This window comes from Podarcis cretensis (assembly GCF_951804945.1).
Source record: "Podarcis cretensis genome assembly, chromosome: 14".
Lineage (NCBI taxonomy): Eukaryota > Metazoa > Chordata > Lepidosauria > Squamata > Lacertidae > Podarcis > Podarcis cretensis.
The window spans coordinates 2,870,132-2,889,616 of NC_137183.1; the positions used below are offsets into that span (position 1 = coordinate 2,870,132).

Below are 19,485 nucleotides of genomic sequence, written 5' to 3' on the forward strand. Positions count from 1 at the left end.
TAAAATTCAATTCCTCCTCTGTATGGAAAAAGTGAAGGGGAATTGCCTCTTCCAATGTTGCAGCCCAGATGTTTGCTGCGTCTAAAAATGAAGTGTGCTTTTTTTTTTTACTTAATCCATTAATTAAAGCTCGTGCAGTTAATCAGTTATGATTAGGGTACTAGTTAAAATGGGTAAGCTGTGGTTGTAGGTTTCCTTCGACTTGTTAGTTCTTCATGGTCTCAGTTGCTCGTGCACCTGAAGCAAACCACTCTCTTTCTACAGATGTACAGGAAGGACCCATTCAGCAGTGAGGAAGCCCCTCGGCCGAACTATGTCTTGAAGCAGCCAGCCCAGAGGCAGGAGAAGGACTCCAATCTGACCTATGACCCTCAGGCCCAGTACACAGAGAAGCAAGCTAGCAGAGATTATGAGTCACTGGCCTACAGGTATGACTCCTCAAACTACGTGGACCAGTTCTCCCGTGGCTACGACCCTCGTCTTCATTACGAGGAGCGTGTCCCTCCCTATGATGACCATTGGACCTATTACGATGAGAACCAGCCCTATCAGCCCCGGCCACCTTACAGCAACCAACCTCCCAGAGAGTTTGATCCCCGGCAGAACATAGAAGAGAGCACAGAACACAGCTGCTACTTTCCAGCACAACCTCGCTTTGAAGAGCCACCTCCCCTGGCTTACGACAGCAGGCCCCGCTATGAGCACGCAGCCAAAAACTTCAACGCCACTCAGCTGAGGTATGAAGAGCAACCCACTGCTGCGTATGAGGTTCACGGAAGATACAAAACAGAGACTCAAGCCTTCCCCCCAGCAGGGCCCAGATCCCCTGAGCCCAAGCATTACTTTGAGCAAGGCCCCCCGCAAGGGTTCAGCGCAAAAGTGGGACAGTACGAGCCTCCTCACAGCACTGCAGGTGCACACCCTCCCCTCCCATTGCAAAGTAAATCAGAAGTTCTGCCTGCCAACAGTAAACCACTGCCTACCGAACCAGCTGAGGAAGAAGATGACCCAGCCATGAAGCCGCAATCAGTGCTGACAAGGGTTAAAATGTTTGAAAACAAAAGATCGTCATCACTGGAAAAAATTAAGGACTCCAATGATGTTCCAGTAGTCAAGGTAAATGCTCAGTGGGCTTGTTTTAGCAACTGTTGTCAATCGTCTGTGGTCCTTGCACAAGACTTAGTTGGCATGATGGAGATGGGGCACTTACCTCATGGATGAAGGATTCCTCCTTCTCCAGATCTGTCAATTTCACAGTCTAGGGGCCTTCTGGGACCTGGTATTACCCTTTTCCTGGGACACTGAATGATTGTTGTCCACAGTTAGGACATTGTGGGGTTACTTTAATAGACTGCACACTCACTTTGAAGCATTTTAGCCACACCTAACCTTTAGGAACTGATGGATACCAGGAAATGAATGGTGTTGCTGCCATGATGCTTTTACCAAGTGAGAATGGTCCATCATTCTAGCCTATCACTTGTCTATTGTGGGTGGCGTTGACTGTCTAGGTTCTCAGACAGAAGTCTTTGCTGTCACCTGCTACCTGATGCTTTTAGCAGGAATATAGGCTGGCATCAGCAGCTGGCGTGGTTGGGAATCTGCTGAGGGCCCACAACCCAGCAAGGGGCCCACTGGCAATTCCACATGCTGGCACACATTCCTTTCGTGCTGGACCAGCAGCAGCTGTGTATCGGAAGCTGCCTTCTTAGGTGTGTTCACGGTAGATCATCAGCGATAGTTTTCTGTGATAAACAAACAAGGCCACTGTAGTGTGTGATCTAGAAATGGGATCAATAATCTGTTTTCAGCTTTAATGACTTTTTTTAACCTATTTGAAGAATGTCAACACTGTGCTGCTACCACAAAAGTTCCCAGAGCAATAACTTTGGCCTAATTTACAGAATTCTTGTGAGAATTACAGAAGTCTAATGTGTGGCACTGATGACAAAGGCAATTTCCATGCTGGAGATCATGAGGAAAGGAACTGAAAATAAAACTGTCAGTAGCATAATGTCAAGTAGCAAGTAAAATATGACAGCATAGAAGTTTGTAAAATTGTGGATGGCATGGAGAAAGTGGACAGATCCCCCCCCCATAACATTAGAACTCGTCCACAGATGTTGGAAGATTCAGGACTGATAAAGGAAAACACTTTTTCACAAAGCGCTCCCACAGTAGGCAGTGATAGTGACCAACCTAGAGGATTAGAGAAATTCGTGGAGCAGAGGGCTATCAGAAGCTGCTAGCCGTGATGCCTATGCCCTGCGGCCACAGCTGGAGGCAGCAGTGCTTCTGAATGCCGGTTGTTGGAAACGGCAGGAGCCCGCGGGGAGTGCTTTCGCACTCAGGTCCTGTCTGCAGGTTCCCCACAGGCACCTGGCTGGCCATTGTGAGAACAGGATGCTGGACCAGTTGGGCCTCCATTGGCCTGATCCAGCAGCCCATTCTTACATTCTTCAGTGCTAAAATCATTCCCCCTGAATCCAGAATTTGCATTTTAAAGCAAACTGACCCAACTATCAGTTTCCAGGCTTCTATGCGAATCAGAACACAGTTAAGAATCAGACTGTACACATCTCTGAATTAAAAAATGAGGAAATGCATGAAAATGTGTGTTTTCTGAGAAAAGTACAAAATGTGTACAATTTAAGTGTGTGTGTGTGTTTGAAAAATTGCCACAGAATGCAGGAACAGACTCAAGTGTATGAAACAAGCATGGAATGGAAATGGACTGAACTAAGCATTAGTACCTTAAAATGGTTAAACTTTAGCTGTGTCAAGCTTCTTTTTATATGAATCTATCCTGAGGATGCCTTTTGTATATGATAGTACTAGAGTGTTAGCATTTTATCTTTTTTTTCAGTTGTTCTAATTTGGTCTTTATGTGTGTGTGCTTTTCAGCAACCTCCAGAGCTTGCACCTAAACCTAATATCGCCCCAATGAGTGGTCCAAAACCAGCCTCTCAAAATCAATATGAGCATGACAAGCCAGCTTACAGGTAAGCACAGAGATGCAGCTTTAAAATGAAGGGCTGTTCTCACAAGCCCACAAACGGCTTAGAAGCCTTTCTGGGCATTGAGTGGTGTAGAAAATGATATAAAATAAATTAATAAATGATGTGTGTGTCATCTAAAAAAGAAGAAAATATGCTGTGGGATTCTGCACAAGACCATGACTATTCTGGGTTTTCTGAGCTCCCCCTCAGGTCAGAGGGTGGGGCTTGGGGCTGCTCCTGGTCTCTCTGCCCTTGGACCTCAGAGCTCCAGTTCATCCTAAGGGAGGGTTGGGGACTGCCCAGCTCTGCAAACCAGCTAGCTGTTCCTGGAGTCTTCTTTCTTCTCCAGCTGCTACATAACTTCAATCTTCTGCTGTCCTGTAAGTCATTCCATCTCTCTCTCTCTCTCTCTCTCTCTCTCTCTCTCTCTCTCCCTCTCTCTCCCTCTCTCCCTCCCTCCCTCCCTCCCCCCCCCGTCTCTCTCACACACACTACATCCTCTAGCGTTTTTTAGTGCTTATAAAGTGGAAGCAGACCTTCCCTGCTTGCACACACACACCCCTGTTTTCCTTCCCCACTCTCCTCCAGTCCACCTGGGCATTGCCAGGGAGCCAAACTGTATCATTGTCTCTCCTGGGCTCAGTACAAATGCCCCTCCCCTCTTTAGAGCCATTGTGCCACCTCTCATGAAGATGTGTGCAGATTTAATCAGTCTGTTCATTGGCTTAAGTACACTTCAACTGAGGCTTCTTCAATTAGGTGACGGCCCAATTTTTAACTTTGTATAGAATCCACATCTGTTAGTAGCAGCTCAGTTTACACCAGTGTTTCCCAAACCCTTTCAGGCCACTGTCACCTTGGTGCCACGAACTCATCCCCAGTGCACCCCCCCCCCCATAAAAAGTATCGTTCAGAATAGTGGTTTGCATAAACCACTTGGATGGCATCCTTCTGTCTTGGGAGACCATGGTGGAGTGCATCTTCAGGTAGGAAGTCAAGCCATTGGAGAGTTACAGCGCCTGCTGTGGCTGGATGGAGAGACTGATCTGGGAGAGACATATTTACTGCAGGTGGGGTAGGTGAAGGCGTCCGCTTGTGCTGAGCACTGTCAAGAACTGTGCACGTGGGAAAACTTGGTTGCTGAGTTGACAGTGCCCAAACTGCCTGCCTTGGAAGAGTTGGATGTCCCTCCCTGCCATGACGAGCTTAAGAACACCATCAGCTCCAAGCTGTGTGGTAAATCCCCAGGACAGGATGGAATCTCAACAGAAGCTCTGAAAATTGGCCTCGATTCCTCCCTCATGACACACCTCCATGGCCTCCTCTTGCAGTGTTGGGAAGCAGGAGCCATGCCACAAGGCATGCACGACTCCGGCATTGTGACCTTCTACAAGAGCAAAGATGACCGCCATGACTTTAACTACTACTGTGGAATTTCCCTGTTGAGTACTGTAGGGAAAGCCTTCACCCGTGTCATTCTCAGCAGATTACAGTCACTCACTGACAAGGCTTATTTTTAGAGCTCCAGGGTCAACAATCGACATCATTCGACTTCATAGACTTGACAAAGGCCTTTGACCTCATCAGCTGTAAAGAACTATTCACACTGCTCCACAAGATGATTGTGTCCTTTCACAAGAACCTGAGTGGCACCTTCCACCGTCCACAGTTCATCCTCAAATGCCTTCTCTATAAAAAGCAGCGTGAAACAGGGCTGTGTTCTTCTTGCCCAAACTCTTTTCAGCATTATTCCCCCTGTTGCTCTTCTGTGCCTTGATCCACTAAGGATATAATAACACAATAAAATTCAAAACAGTAATTGCACATTTGTTCAAAATCCAATTAAAAACTATTTAGCTTAATTAATTCAACAACATGAATGAACTTTAACCAGTGATACCAGCTTCTCAAAGTCTGAATATGATTTACACCTCCCAGTGCCCCCACCATTGCCTCTTGCCACCCCTTAGATAATCCCGCTGCCTGCTTGGGGAATCACTGTTCTAGAACCTTGTTCATTTTTAATGAGTGACAAAAATTTCTTAAGCATTTACTTTTTAAAATATTTCTGTTTAGGGCACCAGAACCACAAAGACCTCAAGCAAAGCCCCCTGAGGACATCGTTCGGGCAAACCACTACGACCCTGAGGAGGACGAGGAATACTACCGCAAGCAGCTCTCCTATTTCGACCGTCGGAGTTACGAGAACAAGCCTGCTGCACAGGTCCCTGCTGGCCACCTGGCTGAGCCTGCTAAACCAGGCCATCTCCATAATCAGCTGAATTACACAAACTACCCTTCAAAGTAAGCCTCCCCTCTTTTGCACTTCTGTTATCATTTCAAAGGTTCCCCCTCTGATATCTGCAGATTCTAATAGAAATACTGTATAGCTTTGTTAACCCATCAGAGAGGAGGGTTTCCAGGGGATGGGGAGTTGCTCTCTTGGCAGGGCTGGGGGGGGGGGCAAATGTGGGATATAGACATATATAAATGTGCTTATATGGGCATTTCTTTTCATGTGAACACTGTGTACGGGTGTGGGTGTGTGCACACTATTAAAAATAAACCACAGAGCTAAGTCAGAAGCCAAAATGACAAGGCAGCTATTTTTTGCTTTTCAAACGAGGTTCTTTCAGAAATGGAAGAGGGCAACATGAAGTGGGCCAAGTCTTTCCATCTATCATGCAAAAATGGGCCAGGTTCTCTGCATCCTGAAGCATGGGTTCACCCCTTTCTTGGGGGTTCTAGGTTCAAATAAAGATTGGATCTAAATCATCAGTTAGCATTTGCATAAGGCTTTAGAGTGTTGGTGAAAGTGACTTTGCAGTTTTAACCTGGAGTCCAGGTTGCACTTTGCACCTGCCCTCACCCCCCCCCCCCCCCAGATCTCACTGCTGCTTGCTTCCTTGTTCACCTTCCATGCTTCACTTTTTCTGTCATGGCGCCATCTGCTGCACTGGGAGCAGAACCACAAGCAATATCATGCTCATTGTGCACAGTACTGCAGACAAGCTCAAAGCCACTATGGTGGTAAAGAGGGATGGTTGTGGGTCGCGGGGACGGGGACACAGCTGCCATTCCCCACTCCTGCTGGCTTTGAAGAGTTGCCCATCTTCCCCTGCTTCATTTCCTGCTACATTTCCAGCTATTTCACTGACTGGAGAGCTACAAGTACAATGGCACATGGTGATAGAATACATGGTGCCACTGCAGGACGCAGGTGGGGGGAGGCCAGCCTTTAAATGTTCCACCATATTAAAAGCATGCCTTGTTAACTAGAGATAACCATGTACTTGATCCTCTTCTTGTAGAAAGAAAGCTTCAGGAGAAGAGATTGCATCCCTCTAATGTTGGTCTGCTTGTAGCTGGGATAGAGCTGTTTTGGAGTGATGGGGTTGGTCTTGGTTGAAGCTGAAGGCAAACTTCAGTATTACACTCAAAGATACATAGGTGCATTTTTGTTAACCACTAACAGAAGAGCAGGCAGGCATCTCCTTCCACAGTTGCAGGATAGCTTACTTAACACAGCCTCCGAGATTTGTGCAGTTTGCCCCCCAGTTAGTCTGGTCCCATCCTGAGAACTATTCTCCTGGGCATTGATTGGTTGGTTGGTTGGTTGGTTGGTTGGTTGATTGCCAACCCTTCACCCTAAGGTCCCAGGGCAAGTCACAACATTGAAAAAATAATATTTTTTTTAAAAAAGAATTAAAACAACTCTCAGGCACAGAAATAAGGTTGGTTCTAAAAATATACTCTAAAAAATATACACCTCAAGTGTTAAAAGGCAGAATAAAGAGGTATGTCTTCACAGCATCCACCAGAAATGAAATGAAGTGCCTGACAAGCCTCTGTGGGGAGGGAATTCCACAAGTTAGGGGCCACATGCTCTCTCCCAGGCCACCCCACCCCCACACCTCTGAGAACAGAGGAATGACCAAGAGAGCCACTTTGCTGATTCCTGAACCCAGGAAGTTCTGTAGGGGAGGAGGAGGTCTTTCAGATATTTGAGGCCTGAGTCATTTATGGCTTTAAACACTAATGCAAGCGTCTTGATTTGGGCCCAGAAATGAAATCTAAACCAGTGCAGCTGTTTTAAAATGGGTTATATGAGCTTTAAATGGAACCCCTGCATTTTGGGCCAACCAAAGTTTCTGAGTTGTCTTCAGGGGCTGCGTTGCAATGGAAGACATTGCAATAATTCAGTCTGGAAGTTATTGGGAACTGAGTCCAGTGGGCGGGTCTTCTCTGCAATGGCAATGATGCTTCTAGATGATGCTTCATGCACTTGTCAGCTGTAGCAAGAGGTGCAACAGAATATCATTGAATTGTACAGTTGGAAGGGATCCCAAGGGTCATCTAGTCCAGCCTCCTGCAATGCAGGATTCTCAACTAAAGCATCCAGTGAAGGAGAGTGCACCACCTCCCAAGGATTAGGGTTCCACCATCAAACTGCTTTTACTGTCAGAAAGTTCTTCCTATGCTTAGTTGGAATCTCCTTTCTTGAAGCTTGAAACCCAGAAACTTTCTTGTAACTTGTGGTTCCCTGAACTGGACACAGGACTCCAGGTGTGGTCTGACCAGGGCAGAATAGAATGGTTCTATTACTCCCCTTGATCTGGACACTAGGCTTCTATGGATGCAGCCTAGAGTAGCATTAGCTTTTTTGGATGCTGCATCACAATGTTGACTCATGTTTAGTTTGTGGTCCACAAGTTTATACAGACTTCGAACAACTGTGGGCCCAGGACAGAGCCCTGCAGCACCCCACTTGTCATCCCCCCCCCAAGATGACGAGGAACTTCTTTGGGTTCGGTCCGCCAACTAGCTGCAAATCCACCTAACAATTACCTCGTTCAACCTGCAAGAATATTATGGAGGACTTTGTCAAAAGTCTTACTGAAATCAAAATACACTGTCCACAACATTCCCCTGATCATCCAAGCTTCCATAAGAAAAAGAGAGATTCATCTGACATGACCTATTTTTCATCTTACATGACTTGTGTTGCTTCTCTCTGTCACCTTTGGAGGAAAGAGCAAATCTTTTCTTCTGTCATCACTTAGACATTCAGCAGACCTGTACCTGAACAGATGGACAAAGAAGAGAAGTGTAACCTCTTCCTAGTGGTTTTATCTCTATCTTGGAAGAACAGAAGGAATTCAGGATTATGGTCGACTGATTGCTTTGCTTTAAGGCAGCAATGGGGAGCCTGTGGTCCTCCAGTTGTTGCTGGACTAGAACGCCCACCCACCCAATTTCACAATTGGCTGTGCTAACTGGGGTTGATAGGAATTGTAGTCCAGCATCACGTGGAGGGACACAAGGTCAGCACCCCAGCCTTCCCATAGAAATTCACCCAGAAAAACTGTTCTCAAAAGTCTCTGTAAGGAATAGCCACAAACATCATTTGGAAGGCAAGCAGCAACAGAGAACCCTGTAGCTGACTTATTTCTCTTTTCATCCCAACAGGGGGAAGCCAGTAGACGTGGAGCCTCTGGACAGGGCTGTTGGCGAAAAGCGCTATGAGCCAGTTCCTCAAGTGACAGCCCCTCCCCCTGCACCCCCCGGGCAGTACACCCAGCCGCAGCCTGTGAATAACCCCATTGTGTCTCTGCAGCCCAAGTCCACACTTGCGGAAGGTAGGAGAGGAGCCTCAAGGCTTGATTTATTGAAATGTTTGGGGAAACTTAGTTTACGAAGGGAACAATAATTCAGGTCATACGACTGCTACTAAACAGCCGTAGTTTAAGAAAACCCCAACAAACAAAGCACAACTAAGAAAAGCACCACTAGTGTGTTCTGAGTCGACAGGGGTGGGGTGGGGGGCTCTCTGGTAAAATATGATGTGGCCATGTGTGATTTAAACTGGCTACATGGCCTTTGAGATTTAGCTGGCTACGAATGGCCTTGTTCTGATTTGATCTGAGTTTCCTATTCTCACGGCTGGTTTTATGGGGTGACATCCAGCGGTGGCTGCTCTTCAGAAGAACAGATCTGCTAGGGCAACCGCATGTCTTCTGCAGCTCCCCACGTATCCTCCAGATCAACTGTAGACAATCAAGGGATCCTGCCCCAAGCAGATTTGGAGTGGGTGTCCATTGCAAGATGCTGGATGTTGCCAGTGCATTTCTTTTGGGGAGGGGTTGCATTACTGTATGGAAGTTGTGTTAATGAATCTTTTACTGACTACTAGACACTTAAAGAAGAAAATGTTTAATAGTTTCCCTTTTCAAATATATAAGACTAAACAAAGGCTGAATAAATGCACAGCACTCCAAACTTGTGGATAGTAAGAAGAATTCCTCTCATAAGTATTTTAAATTCTTTCCCTGGGCAATGAAAACTATGCCGACTGACATAATGCCTCTTGTGGAATAATTCTACAATTTTTACTACTCATGGTTTATTTGGGGCAGTCAGTGATTTGGGGCAGGGGTTGCTGTCAGGCATAGGTGAAGAACTGAAGCCTTGCTCCTGACTACTAGACATCTGCAGTCAACCATGCTTCTAACTTCAGAGAACTGAGCAGGAACTGTTCATATGCTTTTGAGTGCATAAGGACTAAAGACCTCTTTTTAGATGAAAGCTGAGATTCTTAAATGAATTGCTACCACCCAGTAACAGCTGCTTTTTCTTCTTTGTACACTCACAGAATGCAGCCGTGTCTGTGAAATAATTTGCAAACCTAAAAATGTTACCTTGGCATGCCATGTATTTAATTCTTTTAACATGTTTTGTTGCAGTCAACTCTGTGTCAGACTTTCAGAATTCCACCCTGTCCAAGCCCGAGCCGCCTCCGCCTCAGAACAAGCCAGCTGCTTTCCGGTCTGCCAGCCGAGAAGACACTGTGCAGTCCACTTACTACCCTCAGAAAAGTTTCCCTGACAAAGGCCCAGTGAATGGGACAGAGCAGATCCCAAAGACGGTCACCCCTGCTTATAATCGCTTCACAACAAAACCTTACACAAGTGCTGCCCGGCCGTTTGAACGCAAGTTTGAAAGCCCAAAGTTTAACCATAACCTCCTGCCAGACGAGAATCTGCATAAGCTGGAGTTGCCATCCAAATCTCAAAATTCTCCCCAGCCAGTTTTAAAAGCACACAGCTCGGCTCAACCCCAGTCCGAGTTTGACAACACAATGGAGACGTTCTCTGTCCAGGCCGACAAACTCAAATATCAACCAAATAACATCAACGCTGTGCCTAAAGCCATTCCCGTCAGGTAAGTCATAGTATTCTCCATGGGACTGTGTTTGCTTTGCAAAAGGGTTTGCCTCAATGCCTCCACTTAAAACAGTGAAGCTTGGGTAAATTTGACAGCTGAGAGAATCGCTGCACTTTGCCAGTTGTAAATTAAGCTTTCCTAAAACTTCACAACCCTTGGGGAGGGAGTATAGCCCCTTTGTAGACCACACACATTGAGTCCTCTTTAATCCAGTTTACCTGTGAGATCTCCGTACACAATATGTTTGGATGGCCCTCTGTCAGGGAAGCTTCAGCTGAGATTCCTGCATTGCAAGGGGCGGGACGAGATGATTCTTGGCATCCCTTCCATCTCTACAGTTCTATTCGACCTGCAGAACTGTCACTGCTGCAGTTGCCACATAATACTTGTTCCACATTTCTAGAAGTCAGTCTTGGAGTGTGGCAGCACCCACACTGCGGAACTCCCTGCCTGCTGACCTCAGGCGGACGACTGCATTGTATTCTTTCTGGCACCTGCTGAAACCATTTTTCTCTAGGCAAGCCTGCCCAGATATATAGGATGCTGACATGTGTTTCAATCTCTTTTTAGCTTATGGTTGATTTCATTTTTTAATCTTTTAAGCAGCTGGGTTTTGATTATCTTATTGTTTCATTCTTTTTGAAAACTGCTTTGAGGTGTCCCCCCCCCTCTTACAATCAAGTGGTATATGCATTTTATTAAACAAACATATAAATAAATAAGACACACCCACACCCAGCATCTGTATTTGAAATCTTTTCAAGCAGCAGACCTGCAAAAGATCCACTACTTGAGATCCTGGAGGAAGTAGCTAGATGACATACATACCATTTTTTGCAGTGCGGCATGATTTAATTTTATTTAAAAAGAAAGAATCCTATGGCCATATGGGCCCTCCTGTTTATTCAAGGTGTGGAATGTCTGAAAGTACATTTAGGCAGACATAGGCTATTTATATTTTCTTGGATTACTAGTGATTGGCAAGCAAGGGAAACAAGGATGTTAACTCTTCCTTCTTTCATTTGGCAAGTTTCTATGAGAATTCCTTAGCCTACTTACATGGAAAATCATAGAATCATAGAGTTGGAAGAGACCACAAGGGCCATCGAGTCCAACCCCCTGCCAAGCAGGAAACACCATCAGAGCACTCCTGACATATGGTTGTCAAGCCTCTGCTTAAATACCTCCAAATTGCAGTTCTTTTGTCTTCTCCAGCTGGATTTAATGTTACATATTATTTTAGTGCTTTTTTGTTTTTGCATGCAAATACTGCTCTTCTCCCCCCCCCCCATTATAGTTTACAAATTTAAATAATAAAAAAATCCCCAGTATTTTTAGTATATTGCATAGTATGATTCTAAACTCTTCTGCTTGTTCCTGTGCTTGCTCTAACCAGCTGATCAATAAAGTCATTTCCTCATGGAGGAGGAGGAAAGGGTGGAGCTGGTTCATGCGTCCTAATAATGGCTGCTCTTAGAATGAGCTGGTTGGAAGAAGGGGAGATGGGCAGGCGGGCAGGGCAGGCTCAAAAGAAGCACCATTGTTTCCTCTAGCCCTGAAGTTACAAATGCAATATCACCTCTCTCCGTCGTGACAGCAGAAATAATTCTCTACGTCTGATTTTAGTCCTTCTGCTTTGGAAGATGACGATGAAGAGGATGGACACACTGTAGTAGCCACAGCAAGAGGAGTTTTTAACAGCAATGGTGGCGTGCTCAGCTCCATAGAGACTGGCGTTAGCATTATTATACCACAAGGAGCCATTCCAGAGGGGATAGAGCAAGAGATCTATTTCAAGGTCTGCCGAGATAACAGTATCCTCCCTCCTTTAGACAAAGAGAAAGGTGAGCACCTTCATAATATTCACATTTTCTTCAGTGCCTTTTTCAGTTCCACGTTACCCATGCAAAAAAAGATTCTGCCAATCTGTTGGTTTTTTAAGAGGAGGAAGGGAAAATGGAAAGTAGTTCTTTCTCAGGATCCAGGAGGACAGCTGGAAACCCCATGGGAAGACACCCCCCCCCCTTCCGCTTTCTCTGGAGGTGGGAGTGAGGACTCAGAAAGGAACATTTCAGAGTGGAGACAGGGCTTTGCCCTTTCCTTTTTTGCTAGTAGTGAAGATCCTCTCAGAAAACTCAGAAAATGTCAAACAACTTGACTTCCAACTTAGCAGGCAAAATAACTAACTTGGAAGATGATGGGCTCTCCTTCATTTGGGGTTTTTGCACAGAGGTTTCCTGGGGATGCTTTAGCTGTGATTCCTGCACTGCAGGGGGCTGGGCGAGGGACCCTTGGCGCTCCTTTCCAACTCTATGATGCTAGCAGAAGAGTGAAGGGGGAAGGTCAAGGGAGGGGGAATCACAAGCGTCCGATTTTAAGCAAATTGGTTCAAACTTCCTAAACTAACAGGCAGATCAGAGTGCGACCATTTTTCATTTTTCATACTTCTCTGACTTGGGTGATATAGGTATGGATTCACAAGTTCCAAAATGTGCATTTTAGGTAAAATGCACCTGACATATGTATGTTTTGGGTTGTATCCAATGTAGCACTGAATTAAAGTCACTTGGTCATATATTTGAGTTTCTGAATTCATCCTTGCAGCTGCACTTGAGCAGTGGGGAGCATGCAAGCTCAAGTCTCACATAAACTCATCCTTGTAATGTCCAAGCTATGTCCAAACATACTGTGTGTGTTCAACGTGTTTGTCTATAATGTCAAGGCGGAATGTGACAGGGGAACTTGCCTCCTAGATATGTTGCAGTGCCATATCCCTGCAACTTATGCAGAGGTTACTTTCCAGGGATTATGCCTACAGCCCAAATTGTGTCTAGTCAAAATACATTGGGTTGAATGGTGGGTAGGATTGACAAAGTATTTTTTCCCAGCTGCCCACCTCCTTTCTGCCCCCTTTGTTTGTCTGTTTGTTTGCCAAGTGCATAAAGCTAAATGTGCAGAAGTTCATTGCATGCAAGTTGTGGGGTTACTGCATGACTTAGAAGTGTGCAAGTGGCCACTCTGCCTGGAGTTTCCCTCATCACCTCTTTGAGCTTACTTCAACAAAGAATTCCCCTCGTAGAAAGGTTGCCATCCTTTGCAGTCTGCCGTTATGCTATATCCTCAAGCAGTCTTCGCTTAAAGCTTCAGGTGCTGTTGGGTGACTCACCAGCTCCACCTGTCATGGCCACTCAGGGAGGCCAGGAGGTGATCCCAAGAGTATCTGGAGGGCCACAGTTCACACCTCTGGTGCAGATAGCATTAAGCACAAGAAGTGTTATCTCTTGCAAAACTTGTCCTTTTTGTCTCTTTACCGCAGGTGAAACGCTGCTCAGCCCTTTGGTCATGTGTGGGCCCCATGGACTAAAATTCCTGAAGCCTGTGGAGCTGCGCTTGCCACATTGTGCGTCTATGACCCCTGATGGTTGGTCTTTTGCTCTAAAATCCTCCGACTCCTCGTCGGGTATGCTGTCCTCCCTCTGTCCTTTTGGGGCTTTTGGGTGCTATCGTATAATTTAAAACTCGCCTGACTGAAGGTGACACTGTGTAATATAAAGATATTACTAAATCACTGTATTTGTGTCAGCTCTCCATTTCATTTCCATTACAAGTGTCTTTCTCACACTTAACTCATGATGCAAAATCATTGCAGAAAATCATGATTGATAAACCAGAATGGCAAGGTAGATAATACAATGCTATACTATTGTCATTGGTCCATTCAGTAGTACAATTATCTACCTTGTTTCCTATCTCTCACACTCTTCCTGTCTTTCTATCTCTTCCTGTCCTCCTTTCTCTCTCTCTCAAGGACTAATACTGCTGCAAAACACTCTTAAGATGAGAAAGTCACACTTTCCTTTATTTTTTGGGTAAATTGCCTAAGGAATTCTGATTGGGCTTTGTAACCACATATTCACATCTTTTTTCCTTTATTGACCATAGAATGCTGTAGCAGTCCCAGTATACTGAACTTGAAGCATTAATATTTTGAATAAGCTTCCTAATGCAACAGCTGCTTATGTATAAATTTGACCTTTCCAAGGGACGGGAGCCTCTCTTTGCAGAAGAAGCCCATGCAAGCTCAGTTCCAACACATTTGGGCTCTCCACACAAATTTGTGCTCGCTTCTAAATTCTGAAATGTTATGGAGAGGTGGTCCTCTATTTCCCCCCACCCCACCCTATGGTGGAGACACATGGATATATCCCTGCACTGCCCCTTTTCCCATAGCTATCACAGCTGCCCCCTTCACTGAAGGGCGGGGGAAGCATTGCTGGTTTTAAAGCCTAGTGACAAAGATAAAATTTTGTGAAGTGGCTGCAAAGTCACAGCCTTGAGTGAAAAATGAGTGTCTTCTGCATATTAGACAAAAAATGTCTTAAGGGGGGGCGTTCTCAGCCACATAACAAATAACCTCTTTGACACCCTTAAATGTATACATATCTGTATATGGTATATAAAAGCAATGTACTTATGTGTACAGTATTTAAAAATGTATTCATATTTGTCACTGATGTATCTATCCTTTTCAATGCCACTGTGTCAATGCGCCAAAAAAAAAAAAAGTTAGGACATCAGACGCTTCTCTGATGGGGGGGGGGGGGTCCAGTTACCTAGAGAAATCTTGGCCGGTTGACTATTGCTGGTATGCTATGCATGTGTTGCATGCAGCTGTTTAACTGTGTAAGCTAAAGCAGAAAGTGCTAAAAATGGACAGTTTCAAGTAATAAGGATCCAAAGTTTTGCCATTTATAATCCATATAATTCCTTCAAACCGTGCTTTTCAGTCATTATTTTGTAACAGATGAACCTTATCATGAATTTACTTGAAATGAAAAGAAAGAGGGGAATATGTTGGTTCTTCCAAGTAACCTCTGCTATTGTGCTAAAGATCATCTTCCTTTCCAAGTTAGAGTCTTATTTGTGTGTGCTCATTCAGCAGGTGTGTGTGTGTTAAGGGGGTCACCTCTTTCTGTCTGTATCGGAGCTATACATCCCTTGCAGCTAACATAGTTAAATGTGGTGTTATATCAGTAATCTTGCTCCTTGAGACAAACTTCACAATTGGCCAACTCTGTCTTCTGATGTGTAAGCCATACTGTGTCTTAAATAAATACTTGTTTTCTCTCTTTTTCTAAAAACAAAACAAAAAAAACTTAATTGGTTATGGGATCTCTTTCTCGCTCTTTCTTTCTCTTAAGCTTTTCCTAACATGTTTTCCATTTTCTGTCCTTTGAAAAGAACATTTGATTATACATACTAACCTCTTCTGCAACACATTTTTTACAAAAAAACAAAACAAAACAAACGTACTGGCACATTATGCTAAAATATGTTACCTTGTTTCATCTCATTTCATGGAGTAGAGGGGGCAGCTAACTCCCAATTTAAATGGGCCAGAGCACAAAAAGTTAATTCCTGAGTACTTAGTATATTAAGCTGTTTTAGGTTGAGCCTTACTGTAACACTGCCACAAACTAGCCTCACATTTTTCCAAGTCGCCGGCACAAAATTTTGGCTTTTGCATTTTCAGACTATGGTTTCACTGTATGTAGTAAACAAATTATGTGAATATAGTTTATCACCTGTCAGGCTATACCAGCCTTCCCCAACCTGGTGCCCTCCAGGTGATCCAGTCTACAACTCCCATCAGCCCAAGCCAGCCAGCAGAGCTCTGCATCATCTGAAGGGCAGGTGGGAAGGTTGGACCATATTTCTGTATTAAAACAAAGAAAAGGTCTTCTTTACTGACAGTTTTAAATCTAGCTTACACATAACAGTTTCTCCCAAAGATATTCCACTTGAAGTGTGTTGTTTATATTTAAAAGGACTGAATTTTTATTTTTGTATTAATGAAATGCCATTGTGATAACTGGGACAACTCCACTGGCTGGCATAACTTAAAATGCAAACCAGGTCATTGAGTATGCCAACAAATTCTCAGCGAATCATACTTCTCTAGGCTCCACATCAGGTGTTGTCTCCCTTCCAGCACATTGGTCATTGTGTGCATCATGTTCGTTTCCATGGGTTACTCAACAGAACTGTGGGACTTATTTGTCTTCTGTAGGTCTGCATAACTTATATATGTGATCTGGAGTATTAATATCTAGCCTTGTTTAATACCAAAAGATCGCAAGAGCTTCACTGTGAGAGTGTGTCTTGATGCGCATATATTGATTAAAAAAGCAGTCTCCACCCACAAAATTTCACACAGCGATTGTATTGAACTACAGGTGATCAATAATACCTCCACATGGAATGATGTGGTAATTAAGGAAAAGTTGAATTAATTTTCTCAGGATTCTAGTTTATATAAGTGGAATGATAACTTCATGTACCCTGTTCCTCTTTGCCCAGAAGTAGATCCTGCTTTGTTCAGTGGGGTCTACTTTCATGTAAACACACACAAGGACTGCAGGCGTAGACTTGGAGTGTACAGTTCAACATGGCCCATGGGCCACTGCACCATAAGATGCCTCCTTTACCGACCTCAGATTTGCAATAAACCTTACCTCCTCTGCCCCCCCCCCAGCAAAAGAAGTTCACTTTTTAAATTAGTGCTGTACTTGCAACCCCTAAATGAGGTCACCTATGTTGAAGACTGCACAGGCAGCTTTAAAGGGACAGGAAGCCAGGAGGAGGAACCTGTGATCCTCCAGCTCCCATCCTCCCCAGCCAGTATGGCCCAGTGACCAGGGGTGATGGGAGTTGTGGCCTAAAGCCTATATGGAGGCAGCTGTATGGGGAAGGCTGAGCTATTGCACCATGGAGTTTGCCTAGAGCTAGCCTGCTTCACAGTGGACTTGAGACAGTTTCTCCCTGCCCCCCATGACAGTTGTTGGAATTTTTTGTGTTTGCCCTATGATGAAATTTAAGGTGTAGCTAGGTTGTCCGAAAGCTTCCCCTGCAGGTGCTGAAGTCCAAAACCAGTGCTTTGGGTATGCTTCAAGAGTACTCACATGGTGCACTTGGTTCATGTAGCCTGGTTGCCCTTGAATCCCATAGTTTGTGACATGGAAGTCTCAGGGTTTGATAGTCATCCAAAATCCTCCTTTCACCATTCTGTTTATGAATCAATCTTATTATTAGATTCTCAGCCTCTATGCCTTAACAAAGCTCTTTCTGGCTACCAGGAGAGAAAAAAATCATACTATGTGGGTCTGCAGGGTGAGTTCAGAACAGGAACTTACATTAATGGCCATCTACCGTGGGCATAATTCCTTGGAGATGTTCAATTAAGAAAACCTTTAGAGCAGCTAAATTAAAAGTGTGGGTTCCTGTATAAAACGTGAGGCGATCTATACATCAAAACATATTCTGGTTAGCTTTAGAGGTATTGTTATCCAAGATGTTCCACCTTTTGATGATGGATACTAAACTACTACATTGTTTTCCTCCCACAGGTGACCCCAAAACCTGGCAGAACAAGTCTCTTCCTGGGGATCCAAACTATCTTGTTGGAGCAAATTGTGTTTCGGTTTTGATAGATCACTTCTAACCCTTACGTTAGCAGACCAAACCAAGATTTTAAAAGCAAAGCAAAACAAAAACACCTTGCCTAGAAACTGAACCAATCTTTTTTCAAGTATTAAGAGTTATCTTAGTGTTAAGCAATCTTTGCTTTGACTAACAATGGATAATGAGTACGTTCCTGAACCATGGTCAGGGTTTATGCTATTAAGCAGCAGGGCAGATCAGCCAGGGACCAAGGCAAGGTTCTTGTGGGTTCCCTCTGGCTTTCCTTAACTGGACACTTCTAAGGCATCATAGCTTAAAACTCACTGAACTACCACTGAAGCAATGCAAATCATTATTATTTTCAGATGGCATTTAGTTAGTGTTCCACCACTGAATTAGGTCTTTTTTCTTTCTAAAGCTTTTTTTCCCTCTCTTTTTTATATAAAGAAAACACTTTAATATGTGTGTTCAGAATATGCAAAGACTCTTTTTCTTTTTTAAAAAACAAGCAACTTTTTTGATGCATTTTGCCCACAAAGTGGAAATTAAAAAATTGGCCAGCACAATATAGAAAATTCCCCCTCTGTTGAGAAGGGAGAGTTACATGCACGTCTACTTTGTACATGAAACACACTTTTTTTTCCTTTTGTTATGGGGAAAGAGTGCATGTGGTATGACTATGGTTCATTTGCCTCTGTGGATCTGTAAATTAACCACATCTACAACAGACACGTTAACCAGCAGCCTTACCCTCATGATTTTACTAGTCTTAGCTGTCATCGTAGTTCTCCGTACTGCTAAGTTTGTATGGCTTCTGTGCTTACTTAGATTAATACATATTGAGAGGGGTTGAAAAATTAATTCATTTTGTGAACTTGCTGGTTTAGAGAAAGAGAGAGAGGGAGAGAACTAGGCACACTTGTTTTTGTGTGGATCAACCAGAGGGGAAACCTGAAGAACATGATGGTATGTTTTCTGCTATGCATTTTGAAAATTTATAGATGTTATAGATTGCTTGTATATAACTCGTGCAGACCACTTTTGTTCTTGGTTTGTAAATTAACTTTTATAAGCTTTACCTTTTTTATATATATAAATATATATAAAAATACAAAACAAACGTTTCTTAATATCTTTGTATTCTCATACCTTTTGAGCCTTGAACTTTGACATCTTGCAGCAATAAAGCAGCATTTCTACAGTACGTGAAAACAAGGACTTTTTAAAAAAAGAAAATGCACAAAGTTCTTACCTTTTTAAGTGCTGCATTTAAAGACTAACTCAGAAGTCTATAGTTTGATTACATTCTTGGAGAATAAAAGTATCCCTACTGTAATTTGTGATAAGGATGCTGTACTATGTGCCCTGAAATGTATTTTTTTACTAATAGACAATTTATTATGGCACATCAGCACTATCTCTGTTTAGATAATATTCCACTGCATTCTGTTAATCAGTTATTTAGCTATTCAGGTGTGGCTGATTTTTTTCTTTCTTTGCCGTTATTAAAAATTACACATTTCTAAGTATACAGAATAAAAACTGTTTTTAAAATAATAGAATTCTAGAATCTTCTTGTTTCTGTCTGAAATGCATGCATGTGCACACCTGAAGATTTGGAGGTCCTGATTCACTAAACTTTTACCTTGCATCATGAATACAGTTTTATTCAGTTCAAGACATATTAGAGTACAAGGCTTCATGCACAGTTGGAATGAACCTGACTGAGCTGTTAAGGCTCTCCTAAAAAATAGTGTTTTGTTGTTGTTGTTGTTTTTAAAAAAAGATGTATCTAGCAATG

The 19,485-nt window shown here is 43.7% G+C and overlaps 1 protein-coding gene across 13 annotated transcripts in view; it reads left to right on the plus strand.

Moving 5' to 3' along the window:
* TJP1 (tight junction protein 1) overlaps positions 1 to 19,246 on the plus strand; it is a 344,676-nt gene extending 325,430 nt beyond the window's left edge. For 9 of the 13 annotated variants that reach the window (XM_079953112.1, XM_079953119.1, XM_079953120.1 and 6 more), the window contains 8 exons: positions 265 to 1,116; positions 2,905 to 3,002; positions 5,076 to 5,303; positions 8,469 to 8,638; positions 9,743 to 10,220; positions 11,850 to 12,067; positions 13,540 to 13,683; positions 17,630 to 19,246. In XM_079953112.1, the coding sequence (XP_079809238.1) occupies positions 265 to 1,116; positions 2,905 to 3,002; positions 5,076 to 5,303; positions 8,469 to 8,638; positions 9,743 to 10,220; positions 11,850 to 12,067; positions 13,540 to 13,683; positions 17,630 to 17,724 (2,283 nt within the window). In that variant the 3' untranslated portion in view covers positions 17,725 to 19,246. The remainder of the gene's footprint in view (positions 1 to 264; positions 1,117 to 2,904; positions 3,003 to 5,075; positions 5,304 to 8,468; positions 8,639 to 9,742; positions 10,221 to 11,849; positions 12,068 to 13,539; positions 13,684 to 17,629) is intronic. The other 4 variants (XM_079953118.1, XM_079953116.1, XM_079953115.1 and 1 more) reach the window with 2 other exon arrangements.
* Positions 19,247 to 19,485: the final 239 nt, after the last annotated feature.